Source organism: Antedon bifida, chromosome 9 (assembly GCF_963402885.1).
Source record: "Antedon bifida chromosome 9, ecAntBifi1.1, whole genome shotgun sequence".
Taxonomy (NCBI): domain Eukaryota; kingdom Metazoa; phylum Echinodermata; class Crinoidea; order Comatulida; family Antedonidae; genus Antedon; species Antedon bifida.
Window position 1 is genome coordinate 7,411,503 of NC_136234.1, and position 16,958 is coordinate 7,428,460.

The 16,958-nt window shown below is 32.6% G+C and overlaps 1 protein-coding gene across 1 annotated transcript; it reads right to left on the reverse strand.

Annotated features, from left to right (window-relative positions):
- Positions 1–805: 805 nt before the first annotated feature.
- Positions 806–15,767, reverse strand: LOC144851631 (uncharacterized). The gene is made up of 11 exons (XM_078709194.1): positions 15,684–15,767; positions 12,712–12,909; positions 11,130–11,252; positions 10,644–10,877; positions 9,766–9,914; positions 7,599–7,746; positions 6,674–7,027; positions 5,976–6,185; positions 4,056–5,621; positions 3,550–3,621; positions 806–2,158 (listed from the first exon to the last, which is right to left on the reverse strand). The coding sequence occupies exons 2-11, from the start codon at positions 12,895–12,897 to the stop codon at positions 1,784–1,786; spliced, it is 3,417 nt and encodes a 1,138-aa protein (XP_078565320.1). The 5' UTR covers positions 12,898–12,909; positions 15,684–15,767; the 3' UTR covers positions 806–1,783.
- Positions 15,768–16,958: the final 1,191 nt, after the last annotated feature.

Consider the following 16,958-nt stretch of genomic DNA (forward strand, 5'->3'; position numbering starts at 1 on the left):
ATCTGAATAATATCAAGTTGTATTATGACTAGACCCTGGTGAATTACTAAGAGGATTCAATTCCCATAACACTTGTATGTGCCCTCTAATGTTTGCTAACATATGGCTCCTTTGTATACAACGACGACGACTCTTGCTATTTACCTAAATCAGAACTGCTTTTAGAATACCCACCAACGTATTAACCAATAAAGAACGTATTTCTGATATTCAGATTATGCAACAAAACAGTAGCAATAGCATACAACAATAAGAATGTAATATTAATGTTATGGAATGCATGCGTGAATTAACAAATAATGAAACAAAAAGCAGAATGGGTGAATGAAGAGATGACAACAGAATGAAGGAATGAAAACATAAATGGTTAAAAGAATGTGCAAATGAAAAATGAGTAGGAAGTAAAATTAATGCATGTTAAATAAATTAGAAGAAATAAAGATAAGAGAATGGGCAATTAAATAAATGAAAGAATTAATACTAAAAAAGAAAGATGAAAGAATACAGAATTAAATAAAAGTTAGAATGAAAACATGAATAAAAGATGAGAGAATAAGCAATGAAATAAATAAAAGAATGAATTTTAAAAAGAAGTGAATGAAGAAATTGGTGATTGAATGAGAATAGATTAATTAAGAAAAGTTAAACAAATATATAAATGGACTAATGAATCTAGGCATTCAAAATGAATACTGAAAACAGATTGGTAATACAAATAAATAAATGAGAGGGTTAAATAAATATTAAAGGAAAACAAGCGGATTGGTTGAATACTACATTTAAGAACATTTAAATTTTGTCAACCTGTGTGGATTAGAACAGAAATGGAGTTAAGTTGGTAGTCAGTAGAAGAATAAAAGATTTAAAAAGACAACATTGAGAGTGACAGCTTACAGATTAAGTAAATGAGTTAGCACAAGTTGATTGACTGACACAAGAGAAGTACATGCCTCATGACCAGACAAACTTAGAATATACCAATTAGATAAAGTAAGCATGCAATGAGTGGGTGAATTAAGCATGCAATGACCAGTTGAACTTAAATGATAATAAGAAGGTGCAAGGCATGGTTAGATGAATGGTGTTATAACGCAGCAGCATAATAGTAGAACGCCATTCACTTATTTTGATGTATATCTCATTATCAGATAAAATACTTTCTCATATTGGTTAATGATTGGTCAGTATTCTCACTAAGCAATACTGACCATAGATTGCAAGGGTCGTTGAATGGGAGACAAGATGCAGGGCACAGTATCATTAAAAGTGGGTCAGTGTACAACAGATGTGGGCCAAGTAGAAAATTATATTGTTCACTGTAATTATTTTCAATAAAATGCAGAAATCCACCATGCTAATTTGAGTCATTTCTTTGTACATTGTTCCTTATTAATATGTATAACTCTGATGTTTTAAAACGAATTCATGCAAAGTAATTCGTGAAAGTTAAAAATTGTTAAACTAAATTTGTGTATGTACAAAGAGGTAACAACTTTAATAAAATCTGGTATAATCTAAGTAGGTTTCTTTCTTGATATTTAAAAATTGATATATGCAAGTAAATTGTATAATTTTAAATGTAACTAAATTTGTATATATACAAAGAGGTAACCACTTAAATTAAACCGGTATATAAGTATAATCTAAGTAGGTGATGGACCTTTTCTGATATCTAAAAACTGATTCATGCAAGTAAATTGTATAATTTTAAATGTTAAACTATAATTTATATATGTACATAGAGGTAACCACTTAAATTAAACTGGTATAATATAAGTATAATCTAAGTAGGTGGTGGACCTTTAATATATTTCAGAATAGGATTCATAGTAAGGCTCTCAAAAAACGCCTTGTTATTAATAGACAAGGAACACTCCCAACCAGACGTTTCAATAATTGATGGAATAACCAAAATTAGAATCATATAAACAGATAGGAGAATTTGTATGGGTAGGGCATATTTAACAACGCGTTGCACAATGCTTCTGGACCTGAAATTATTATTATACTTATAACTCAGCTGGCTCTCTTGTTCTTCATTGCTTATAATCAAATCAGTTTCATCATTTTCTAAATAAAATTCATCATTCATTTCTGTTGTGTCTGTTTCATTTGATATTTCTTCTACACAATGTAAATTGGTTGACTCAAAGAGACTCTGAAAAAAGTACATTAACACATGGAAATCACAAGCAAAATAAAAGAAAGGCATAAACAACCAAGGGCGTAGCGAGAGGTTAAAAACAGATGAGGCAAAGATGCTTTAAATATAATTATTAATATAAAATATGACGATCTCTGCTGGAGAATTAGGGTGAAAACTTTGCCTCATGTCGGCTACGGCCTTGACAACACTCTATTTATAGTAGATAGATAATAAGGTTGATGCATAAACATATATAAATTATACATAATGTTTGTAAAAGAAATAAGGGAACAACAAACAAATGTATTATTCATGAGGCCAAGATAAAAGAATCTTTGTAATTGTATCTTGTATAGTCAAATTGAAGTATTTCCTCTGTGAAAAATCTCTTTTTAATTTACAATAAATTACAACACTACAAAAGACTGTACAATGTGTTGATATGGCCATATCTTTATCATGTTACAGTTCTGGACTTTTTAATTGTGGTTTTTATAAGTTTTTGAATTAATTACAGTACATATTATGCAACAAAAACATTCTCTATAATGTTTAAAATGATTTGAAAACAGTAGGCAAAAAAAAAACCACAAGTCTGAAAAGGTTAGTATTGTGGAAATGTATACATTTGATATTGCATTTAAGATATGCAAATGCAAAGATAAATCAAAACGTTAATTTATCTGGTTATTAATGAATAAAGCACAGTTCTATAAGTATTATTTATCTTGGTATAGATTTCTAATCTCTGCATGAATAAAATAGTCTTTGATATGTGTGATATTCTTCTTATATACATAACAATTGAGCATTCAACTATATATAATGTGTTTTTAATTTCCTATGTAACAAAAGATACTAGATTTCTTTTTAAAAGACAATCGGTTAACGTCTTAAATAGCAATATGAATGGCAGTATCTTTACACCTAAAACATCCCATAGGAATTATTGACATGTAAATTCTGTAGTTTATAGCATAATCATTGACAATTTGTACTTGTTTAGAAGCTGTTTTCAAGTCATCATAGAAAATATTTACACAAAATAAGAATCAGAGGACTAAATATTTGTTGTTGTATCAGAGGCACGGTCTACTAATAAATATAAAACTCTGAAAAATTAATTTTCAATTTATCACGGAGCGGTTTAGAATTTCTTCCATACCTATAAACTAATATACGTATATATAATACTTTATTTGTTTATTATAAAATTCACAATCAAATGTATACAATTTTCACAATATTAACCTTCACTGATGATAACATTTGAAATATTGAATCCGAATTGCCTGCGTCACTTTTCTTGGAGTTTGTTCTATGTTATCACATCAACACTCAATATTAACAACAAATTGCATCATTTATATCAATATACTGTATTTCAATTTTTGTTAACTTACCAACTCTGTTCCTGTAAAAACTCCACTATCCATAGAATCTGTCTGAGAGTAAGTGGAACTACTACTACCATCCTTTATAAAAAGAAACATGTTTGATAACGCTAACACATCAACACACACAACTTTTATCAACTTCAATGCATGTAAAGTGCATTAAGAGCCTGTTTATGCAGACTACATCAACTATTAAATATTAAGGTTTCTAGAAAATTCATACATAAAGTGCATGTAAAGGTTACACACAATCTGGCCCTTATGGATACGATATAATTTTGTAATTAACTTGTTTTTATATAAATATATTATTTTTGTTGTTATATTTATGTGTTTTAATGCAATACTTTTAGATTTGTTATTTTAGATTATAAAATAATTTAATAAGCTTTTTGGGCTATCCTGAAAACCTTTTATAAATGTATTTGTAATTTATTTTGTATGTATTTTTATGATGATTTTCCATATAATTTCAAATCAAATCAAATAAAGTAAATACAGCAATAACTTACTTTGTTTTGAGTTGATGGACCTTCATATACATCAGTAATAAGAGGTTCAAGATTCAAATCGTCAATTGGTTCATTCCCCAACTGTGCTAATTCATCCATCACATCTTCCAAGGCTTCAAGTAATTCAGATGTGTTTGTTGTGCACATGGAATCTACATCGGACTCTTCATCATCATTTTGTATGTCTTCAAATTGATTTTCTTTTTCTATAATGGCATCTAGTGCAAGCTCCGTCTTGTTTTCTTCTCTGTTTATTTCATCTTTATGTTTAATGTTACCATCATCCACTGCATTTGTCCAGTTTCCATTCCTTCCTAGGTCACAAATTGAGTTTGCCAGAAGAGTGGCATGATCTACAGACTCCACCATGTGTACCAAACTGATGTCACTTATTTCCATCAAATCATCGTGTTTGCTAGTTGAAGAACTTGAAAATCGTCTGCGCATGTCCGATACTTTGCGAGCTTTTATTGACAAAGGAGCTGATCTCATGGGTGCGTCAGATATGACAGGCTCTTCAGTTTCTTGAGAACACCAGAAAGACTTAGACTCTAGTGACTCATAACCAGAGCAAACACTTTGTGGTCTGTCAGAATAAGCATTTGATTTGGTACCAGTATTAGATGTTGACCACATATTGACTTCATCTTCTTTGTTGCTATAGGTGATGACCTCATCCTCCTCACTACTGCTATCTGCACTCTCATTATTATTGTTGTTGTTAGAGTTAAGAGAACAAAGATCAGTGTAAGTAAAAGAAGACATGTTATAACTTGGTCTTTCAACTGAACAACTCTCCACTTCAACTGGAAACACCTCCTTTATTTCTGCTATCACATGGTCAGCTTGGACGTCTTCTACTGCATTTTCCATATCAGCTTCAAAATCACTTATCATTGAAAGAATCTCTTCATCCTCTAGATTGCACTCATCTCCTGGATTGAACAGTGGCAAAATGAAGACATTATTAAAGCTATCTTGTGAACCATCGGTCAAGTAGTCTGATTCATCAACCACTTCAAAATCTAAAACACTTCCAAACGGTTTTGCTTTGATTATCTTCGGTTTACTTTCATTTTTATCTTGTTTTTCCATTTCATCTTTTGGTGAAACTGACCAAAACTCAATATCAGATGTGGATTCTTGATGTGTTTTTGGAATAGTAATTATAGGAGATGAGTTGCTTAGATTTTTGATACTCAAATCTGCCTCATTACTAGACATAATTGATCTTTTCAGCGGCAGAACGTCATCATACTCGAAATCATCTTCTACTATATCAGAAATATCACTAATGCTAAATGCATCATTTTCTGAAAATGCTTCCCGAATCAACAAAACATCATCGTAATTAGGTTCATATGGACTTTTGTACTTTTTAGTTGATCTATAAATGGCCACATCATCTTGAGATGGAGTTGGGCGGTACGGCTGAGAATTTTCATAGAACTTTGATGGTGTGATGAGTATAGAAGATGCAGTTGTTTCAGAATCATCAGCTTTCTTCTTTTCCAATGAGTTGCTTTCATCCAATGGATCTTTTGTTATTTTAGCAGTAAAAACACCCTAAAAAAAAAATTTATTGATTAGGTGGAGACAAAAACTAAAACTTGAAAAATGATTTTTAAAACTAAGGCCAAAAACAAAAATGGCCGCATGGAAGTCTTTTACAAATAATAGATACTTTGTGAAGGCTTAAAGACTAGTCTGTGTGGCTATATACAATAGGGGTACACTACACTAGCAAACTTTGCTTGCAAACTCAGAGTTTTAACTGTGTTAACTGGAGGTTGTGTTAACTGGAGGTTGTGTTAACTGGAGGTTGTGTTAACTGGAGGTTGTGTTAACTTGAGGTTGTCTATCTGAGGATCACATGACTACAAGTGCAAACTAGGCTTTAAACATTATTCAACTGCCAACCTTAAACACTCTAAGCTTTTCATCAAGACCACATTGTAAGTTGATTGATTGTGATTGAATAGCATCCCAACGACGTTCTAAATTGATCACTGCTAATTGTAACGATTCCTTCTTCTTTTCAGATGCTCCAGTGCCAACTTGCAAAGCATCACACAGACACAGAACAGTATCAAGATCTCCACTGTGATCACTAATTTCATTCTGAATAGCCTGCAATGTATAATTATACCATTTGAATGCACCATCAAATACAGTATTTTTTTAGTCTATGGTAGGCATTATTATAAATTTATAAATCTGTATTTAAAGGAATTTCCAAGTAAAAAGTGAGTGTGCTCAAGAAAGTCAAATAAAAAATAATAAAAGAAAGGAAAGGAATTTGATCAATGCAGTATTTAGGGAAACAAAATGTCTGTTATAACAAATACAGTATTATAATAGTACGCCTACAAAAGTCATATTATAAAATAAATTATATATAATTAAATTAATTTAAAGTAAAAAGTTAATATGCTTAAGGCACACACTAACAAAATAAGAGAATGAAACACAGCTACATTAGTAAAAAGAGGGCAGCAGATAATGATTTCAGTATACCATATCTACTGTATTTACTTGTCCTTAAGGTTACCTAATGTAATAATGTGAAACAAAATACTGAGGGTATGTCTATATTCTTCTGTATATAAATCAATTACCTTGTGTAAGTCTAGTCTTCTTTCAAGATGTGTAACATGACCTAAACATTTTCTGCTTTCAGGCGCAAACAATTTCCGTTCAGTTTCTGTTAACCATGCTTTTAACTTTGAGATCATTTCTTCTATTTCTTCAACGGATGTTTCTTTCTCGGTCACTTTCTCCTCTTGTTCTTCACAAGTGACATCATTATCTTGTTCTCGGTTACAAGAGATACTTCTTTCTAACATCTCCCATTTTGTGTTTACATTGCTCATGGTTTGGTTTTGAATAGAACTAGAAGGAGCCTTATCAACAGCTTTGTTTTCTAGAAAACTCCTTGTAATGTCATGGATCTGCATTTCACTGTCATAACTCTAAAATACAAAACAACACAACAAAAAATGTGAAGTTATCCACTTCATATAATGTAGAGGGCGAAATGTCCTGCGTAATTAACTGTGTGATTGTTATGACAAATCATGTGTGCACCAAGGTGTGCACAAACAAGATTGCAACAGGTGGGCCTAATTGTTTAAATGCCAAGGCTGTTTTTCTACCACTTTTATAATAAAGCATAGAAAGGCAAAGGAAAGAGTCCCCTTGTGTTTGTTAGCCTACTATATTTTTTTGAATTTGCGTCAAAACTATTTTTTGGAAACATTTATGAATGCGAACGTCCTACTTTCCTAAGTATTTTCAAAAAAATAAAAAACCCTTTGACGGATGCTACAAAGTGTCCCTCTGAACAGGGGTTAGTGTTGATAAAAAACACATGTTTTTGCTTTACTTTGTTATTGGACTGCTGCCTCTCTGGATGTTGCTTCCCACGTTTAACATGAAAGTGTCCCCTAGGGGTAAAGCTGTATCATAAAGATTTAAACAAGGCTTAGCTGAATACAATTGGTTCTTCAAATAAATATAAAAGGAAATGAAATAAATACTCACCTTACAGATGTGGTTATTCTGTGAAACATTATTGTTATCTGTTAGAACTCCTTGCATCTCCTCAAGCCATTCATTTAGCTCATCATACAAGACCTCAAAATCAGGAGATGAACCATACCCAGAATCCATTAGTCCACTGTTTCCGCTGCTACAACACAAACAAAGACATTTTTTTTCATTTATTTGTTTTTATTCTTTTTTTATCATCATTAAAAAAAATCCAGCAAATGAATATACAGAAACAAAGAAATTATAATAAAATACCAATGATATTCACTAGTAAAAGAAAAAATAAATTCTACAAAAGAATTAAATTGGAGATGGCCTTTAAATACTTCTTAAAGTGGAGCTTCACTCAGACTTTCTCAGCTTATATTATGTTTAAGTATGTTTAATTGAAAGTGATTACATAAAAGAAACAGGGAAAATATGGCAATATTTTCCAAAAAATAATTTCTAAAAAATCGGTCGGAAAATAGTGTTTTTTAATACATTACACTTTTTCAGTAACTTAGGGGTTAGTAGTTTACAATACGTCGCGAAACGTGTTACACTTACCGACCGACGCGTTTTAGTCGCCGGTGAGCGCATTGGTAAAATGTCTCCCCCTTGGTAAATTATGTGTAGAAAAATGGCGAATCAATTTTATACACACAATTAATACGATTTATTAAAGATGTATTGTCCCTTGAAACACAAAAAATGAAGGTCAAAATATTCTATATTTAAATTGGCCATATCAAAGTAATATTAAAGTTATTCACTTTAAGTCGAAAATTCAAGCCAAAAACAACAAGTTTACGTAATTAACAGGTAAATTAATTTGATTACATTTCGTCTTGAAAATCAACGCGAGCTAAAGTAAACAAAGATTTCAAACCATGAGTATGCATTATGCTAATTAGGATTGTTTACAACTCATCACTGTTCAGAAGGTGTTCTCACACAGATCGCGAGGAAGTTTTATGATTATGCATACAGAGTAGCCAAACAAACACGTTGCATTATGAGATATGTTTTGATTGAAAACTTTGACTGGAAGACTAATTTTTGGTGAAAGTTAATAACTATTATGATACTTCAAAATGACCCATTTTTTTTCAAAATCTTTTTTTTTTTTTTTTTTTAAATTAGTCAAAGGGACAATACATCTTTAAAGGCCCAAGTAATATTTCCGATAAAAATGTCAGTATAATTTACATGTAACATCATGATTTGCACTTTACAACAACAGCATAATAATCTTAATCAGATTGCTTATTAATTTTAAGCTAGGCCTAGCTAAGCCATCTACTCAGCCTATAGCTGGCCTATGCATTCATGGGTTCGAAAATGCTTGGTCATTTCGCCCCATTTATCATTCTTGGGTTTTCTCACACAAAATCCTATACAAAACAAGAATAGTACAGCGATGTGGAAGCTTAGGCCTGGCTGAAAAGCAACTATTCAGGCACTCTATCATGGCCCATTGGTAGGCCGAGGTTGGGTGCCAGAACAAACGTCACGTCACTGCTGTAACACTACAGCCTAGCTAGAGGCCAAGCAGCATCGGTACATGCCTAGACTCTACTAGTAGGCTTAGCTTTATTGAATATATAGCCACGTCTTTCTTAAATCTCGTTAAATTTGACATTTTAGTAATAATCTCATAATCACATTATCACTGTGAAACATGATAGGGTCACATCCAGAATGTTTTAATATACTGTTCGCCCGTCAAAAATAACATCGCGACAATAATAACAGATCGCCAGCTGCAGTAGTGTGATCCTGAAAAATGTCACGTGATCATACTCCCTAGCAAAATAAAAAAGCCAATTGGACTCCAACGGGGGAAAGTGTCTATTTACGCAAAATTGCGCAATGTATATGCGATAAAGATACCATAAATAGAAAGATCTGGAAAAATTACATAAAAAAACATTTTTAATTTTTTTTTTAGTGAAGAAATTAATTTTTCTCATTGAAAAAAATTTCACAAAAATATGAAGTATGAGGGATGATATTTTTAAATAATAGTTGAAATGTATGAAAAATAGCAATTTTCTGGGTGGAGCTCCACTTTAATGCTTCCAATTGATGTGTGATTTCAAGGCTTACAATTAGAACCATTTAATTAAAATTGTTAAACGTTACAGTTATAATTTTCAATGTAAAATTTGTTTACCTGGAAAAGCCTTTTCCAACTTGCTGATCAAAAGCATCTCCTTCAAGTTTCAAATCGTCACTTAATTTGTAAATGGATTTCTGACTTCTAAGGCGTAACCCAATTTGGTCCAGAACATCTTGTGTTTGTTCATAGGTCAGGCTATCACCCTGTCAATAAGATTTACAAATTATTTACTCTGTATTGGTGTTAAATGTTTTTAAATAACAATAATAATCACAGCATATTTAATAGCAATTTATATTACACAGTACACAAAATTTGCTTTATTATCAAGACATAATAAACGGACAAATATTATTTCCTAATAATATATTTTGGCCTGCAAGATATGAAAGATGTACTGCACATTCAATAAGTTGTATTGAAACTTATGTACCTATTATCTACACAATTTATTTCACAACTTTCCCAAGACAAGATTAAAATCTGATTTTTTTTTATTGAATAAAAAGTATGATGAAAAGTACAATCACAATTTTGTTGTAGTTTTGTGAATAATGGAACATGTGTGAATTTAGCTTCTTAGGAATCATGTCAAAGTGATTCTACTGCAGTTACTGCAGTTTGTTTACTTTTTAGTCTGTTTATTCAATCAATCAAACTTGTTTTGGGTCATCATGCACACAAACTACTGTAATTCATATGTTACTGCAGTAAAAAATGTAGTTGCTGCAGTAGAATAATTTTAACATGATCTCTAAAGCTCTGTCTACACTATCAAACTTTATGTGTCAAAAAAATGTGATGTGCCCATATATGGACATAATGATGTCATCACTACCATATTTAAGCATACTGTAGCACTACTATATATGGGCACATCACATTTGTTTGACACATAAAGTTTGATAGTGTAGAAAAGGCTTTAAACAAACCTCAAAAATGTCAAGTGAGCCATTAGAGATGCACATTTCAGCTATGGTTAGAGCTTCTTCAATCTGTTTGTGCTGTCTTGCAAGTTGCTTTTTAAGTCCTTTCCATTGTATCTCAATGTATCGAATAGTTTCATTCAAATATGGCTGAAGTGGTGCAGTGTTTAAGAACAGTTTTGAAGATGTAATTATTCTTTCTTTCTCTTGCTGATGGGTTTCAATCTGTAGTGCAAAGGCCTGTTGAATAATAAAACAGTTAAATAAATATAAGAAATTAATCTAAATATCTTGAAATGTATATCCATCACAACAGGCACATGCTTAGAGTTCAAATGAGGTCAAACCAGGGAAGATTGACTCTTCCCTGGTCAAACCTTACACTACAGTAAAAACATATTCTACAGAATATGACCCATCAATACAAAAATATTTTAAATTTACAGAATACAAAAATTGAAATATGATTGCAAATACAAAAGGCTTGAATACCAAATGCTTCTCAAGCTGAACCCGTAAACTGAATACATCATCAGATGGCTTTTTCCAGCAGTCCAACTGTTTTGTGACATCAGATAACCAATTTGTCAATTCATCAAGTTGTTGAGAAAATCCCTGAAAATAATAAAACAATTCTTGTTGTAACTTAAGAAGATGCTACCAGCAATTTAAAGTTATTAATTATTGATCTCTCTCAATCAATCTCAAAATCTTTACAAATATGAGTTACTATTTCCAAAATTCATCTTTGAAAGAATGTTCCATCTTTCTATAAATCCTTGAGGCTGACAATTTATAGATTTCTTTCAAGAATTATGAAAAGCAAAAATAAAATGTTAAATGTTATTGTTTGATTCCAAAGTGTATTTTTAAGTAGAGAAAGGGACTATATGTCAACAAATAATTCTTAGTCCTCTTTCCATAATGGTTGTCATATAATGTTTTGTATTGCATTGTATGTATGTTTCATATGGACAGTTTGTCTGAAATAAGTTGAATTGAAAACAAATTGAATTGGAAGACTCTGCAATCATTAAAAGAAAATTATTGAAGACCATGGATGCTGAAGTTCTCTATCTTTTAACAGTGTTTCTATATTCTATTTGTGTCTATTAGAAGGAGTGACAGTGATGGACTTGTTCGAGTCTCTATGTCGTCCATCGATCAAAAGATACTTTTACTTTATTTTTAAAAATTTGTTTGGTAAATGTACATACTATGTTGATGTTTGATGATGTCGAAATAAATGTTGAATTGAATGAAATAGAATCATCTCATGTTCCTTTATTATGCATACAGTAAACCTCATTTGAGTATTTAGTCACACATGAGTGACTCTTGTCTATATTTTGGATGATTATACTGTGATTTACCTCCGCCAAGGAGGTACATGTAATCGATCGCGTGTGTTTGTTACTTGGCCAAATTGAAAATTGGCCAAGTATGTAGACCACTTTTTAGAATTATTTTCGGACCTGCTAGTGTTAAAAAGATAGGCCAGAATTTTCACAAGCCGGTGAGCAGTCTAAAAGTAACAAATAAACTTAAATTGCATTTTCTCGAGAACTACTTGTCCAAAAAACTTCATTTTTGTCCAAGAGGCAAGAGTTATAATTTGTAATTTTAAAACATAATTAGATTTAATGTACAGGTTTTTCTTTTCAAATTCACCCGTGTGTTTTTCGCGTTGCTGTTCTATTGTTCGGTTTGTGTGTGTGTTTGTTATCACTCTAGCGCTCACAATAGTAAATACACAGAGGAATCTTTTTTTAAATGTTAGTCAGTTGTGTATGGCTCGGTGGTCTGTGCTGGTGTCTACAGCATTCAAGTTACCAAGATCGAGTCTCACCTTGGGAAACGAAACCAGATTTGTTTTTATTATCCGCATTGTTTGTTCAAGTATATTTCTTAGTATATAAATTATACGGCTGATTTATAATTAAATCTAGAGAAATTATGTCTCTATTTTTATGTTACAAGGGAGGTTTATGACATACGGAACTTTGATCGGGTTAAAATAGGTCAAGTGTGTTTCGGAGTGGCTTTCTAGTTTTACTATTAAGTTGATACTTACTTTCCAGTGTATCCATGTTTGCTGATCAATTTGTGACTGTATCTGTTCCTTTTCTAGTGGTATAGGTGCCCAATTTCTAACTGGCAAACATCTAGTGGGAGAGCCTTGTCTGTTTGTCTGTATGTCACCTTCATTCTTCAATAATTTATTGGGTGGTGGTATTGGTATTGCTCTTGCCAATGACATCGTGTATGAAATCTGTTTATTACAAAAATACAATAATTAAGAGTGATACTTATTCTTCTGCCTAATTTTTTCCTGATGTCCTGAAGAATAAAGTGCTCACAAGAAAATATATTTGTTATAAATAAAACTAAACTGAAATTTCAAAGAATATGATCTGCAAACAGAAAAAGACCAAATCATGATTTAAAAAATTGTTTATAATTTCAAAGAGCATACTGTGTCCAAATACATGGGGAACATGTACAGTATGTTAAATATACTTCAGTGTATTTATGGGGCAACAATACTGCAAACAATACATTTTAACGGAAATTAGCCTCATTTTACGAATAATGTTAGTCTTATGTTACCAGAAGGTAGTATTTTAAATGCTGGGAAACTAAAGTTTTCTAGTACTGTATAATAATAACATTTAAATACTTTCATAATTTAAAAACAAATTCTTTCTTATACAGTATTTTGTTACCATTCATTCAAAGCTAAAAACAATTGAAAATTCACAAATTAATTATGGTTGGTATATTGTCAAGCTGACAGTTCATTCAAGTTATTGTTAAAAATTAATCAAACATAAGAAATAAAAAACAAATTACTATTAAGTATTAGTCAAAGGGTTGGATTGACAGCCAGTACCATTATGGTGAATATAAAACCATCCTGACTTGTTTAATACATGTGAAAATACAGATATTAAGAACAAATGGTATACAATGCTTAAGAAGCATTGTTTGTATTCTTTGTATTACAATCAATACAGAATATCTGGAAGAATAAACAAATAAACTTGGTACAGTAGATGTTTACATTAGTCGACAAGTGTGTGCTTACAATTTGTTCAGTTTCTGATTACTTACTAAGATCTGCAAATATTGAATATTTGGAAGGTTAACTTTGAACTACAAACCCACTGTTCTTATGAAGCTTACACAATGTTTATGTCAAGTCAAAGCAAAGCTAACATACAGTAATGTCCAGAACTGTAGACTACTGTAAATGAATGATTTAAGTTAATTGCAGTTCCTGTTCTACCAATAAGCAATGACGCTTAACCTACAAATTTGATTGGTTAAGGGATTAGGATGAGGAATTCCTGTATTATGGAGGTCACATTAGAAGAGGTTTCAAGTATCTAGTCCAGAAGGAACAAAGACAAACAATTGGAAACTTGTTTTAAATTAATTGAAGTACAGAGTCTGAAATGGTTGCAAAGTTGTTTGGACATTTTAAACACACCAAATCATTTGTCATAGTTTAGAGATAGTTTTATAAAGGCAATATGTACAGTGTAATATTGTAGAGTCCCACAAGATCTGAATGGATAACATCAGGCCCGTAGCCAGGGGGGGTTTTTATGGTTCGGGTGAACCCCCCCTTTACAGCGAACCCCCTTAACCGACTGCGAACCCCCCCCCCCCCTGACATGCCCAATACCTCACCCCATCTCTGAAAATCCTCCAAATACATGCCCCACAGTACAAAAGGTTATTCGTAAATTGAAAAATTCGTAAACTCGTTCTTGAATAACTCGATACACTCTTCGCTGTATAAAGCGTGGTTCCCATTAGAACGCTACGCAGCGACGTATCGACGCAAAGTGGGAACCGACGATGCAACAGTGCTGCAAACATTGCAGGTTTGATTTCACGTAGGCGGGGGCAAACACAATTATTGGAAGGGAATGTTCTTACGTTGCGTAGGTTGCGTTATGTTGTGTCGCTAGTGGGAACCACGCTTAAATTGAAAAATTCGTAAACTCGTTTGTGAATAACTCGATAGCTTCTTCGCTGTATAAAGCGTGGTTCCCACTAGAACACAACGCAGTGACGTATTGACACAAAGTGCTGTATTGCGTAATCACAGCAGGTGGGAACCGATGATGCAACAGCGCTGCAAACATCGCAGGTTTGATTTCACGCAGGCGGCGGCAAACACAATTATTAGTGTCCCAAATACGTCCGAACCCCCCCTTGACAGATCCTGGCTACGGCCCTGAACATGGTACTCAAAAGCATGGTACAGTGGTTTAACTTTTTGGGAAATCATGTTTTTAAAAGTAAAATGAGAAATTTCTACTGGTAAATCCAGGATATTTAGGTAAAAAGTAATGCCTATGCATTTATGTTGACAGCTATTCAATTAAATAGATATTATGTTGTTGATAGTATTTTTGTAAATTGTAATGACAGAAATAATACAGAAATAACACTCTCCCAGTGAATTATGTATACTCTAAACAAGACAAGGCAATTCATCCTCCAGCAGTAGTGATCTGTCCTGTCTGAAGCAATCCATACAAAATATCAGGCGAGTTTGTCATGACCAAAATGTGACCGATACACGACTGATACTGTACTGAACATTTGTAAAGTCATGTACAGTATGTCCTTTAAATGTTTACTTATTAAATTTATGCTTTTTTTGACAGTTATTGCAAGTCAAGAAGGAAAACCCGGACCATTTTTTTTATGTCACTTTGTCTTTACACACAGCAGTACACACACAGAGCATGTATCAGTCTACTCTGGTGGAAGTAGAGAGGAGGGTACTCTATCTATCTAGGCCTGCCTACCTACCTACCTAGTACTAGTAGTAGTCCAGGCCTAGTAGTAGAGTAGTCTAGTAAAGTAGTAGTAGTACTAGGCCTAGTAGGCCTAGGGCCTACCTAACTAAGGCTAGGCCTAGCCTAGGCCTCTAGATAGGTAGGCCTAACTAAAGCTAGTATTCGCCTACTACTGGACTAGTAGACAAAAGAGGCCTATAAAATACAATACTGTTTAATTTCTTACCAATATTAATATTATATTATCAAGTGATTATAACAAATAGTAGTAATTCCGAGTTTTAACGTATTATTTTCCCACTAACATCTTTTCTACCGTAACCGGAAGTAATTTAACGAGAGAGCTCGCGGAAAGACAGGGAGAGAGGGCGCTGTGTAGAATTATTCTAACTCCTTTTATGGATGTCGATTTACGTCATCGCCGGCCACGTGTTTACCTTTAGGACCAAACCATTTTCTAAAAGGAGATTAAAAAATCCAGAATTGTATCCCGAAAACAGACGTGAATTACTGTTTACTTTTGTAAATAATTAAAATAATTAAACCATTTTTGTACATCTGATTTCTTTACAACTATTACCAGACTCCTTGCATGTGATTCGTGTATTTTTAGAACCATTCCCTAAAAACAAATCACAATTTCAAATCATGTAGGCCTACTGTCATAAAAAAAATTCCAATATATAAATCTGTAATTGAATAATTGTATAACAGTATAATGGGAAATATTCAAATTAGTTAATTGATTGAACAATATTAGGCCTAGGTCTATATCTGCTTTTAATGTTTTATACAATTATAATAGGCCTAAATGAATATTTCCAGTTCAATATTTATATAGTGAACACACTTCAGTCACTAGGCAGTCGTAAAATAAATCATAATCAATATTTAGAGCCAGAGAATGTATTAAGAAACACCTAGTGTTTAATAAACTAAACCATTCGTTGAATGCCAACCATGGATTATAGAATTCCTAAAAGACTAAATTTGGGCCGGGAGCCGGAGAGGCACAACATTTGGCCCACGCCACGCGTATTTTCACGTTGCAGAAGATCTTTGAATTGGCAGCGATCGCGGTAAAATGATAGAGGTTCGGAATCATTGTCGATTGGGAATTACCGTTGAGTACTGTAATTCATAACTAAGTTACAGTGTAGCGTTAAAATGTCGAATATATTGTGTTTATGGCCCGTGTTAAGACAAGAATAAATGCAAGCCCTGTCTATCAATATGGAAACAAGATGTGAGCTTACCCGATGTTTCTTATTTGGCCTACCTGAATTAAAATTACTTGAAAATAACATCAGATAATATAGTCCACCACAATTTCAAGCTGGTTTATTGTAGTATTTCGTCATCCAGCTTCAATCGATTATGTATGAGTCACAGTAAAGTGTGACGTGGAACTATAGACCGGCAGCCAAGCGCATTTCGATCAAGCGAACAAGGTACCAATATCCGAGTACAGGAATATTTATTACGTAACACAATATATCAA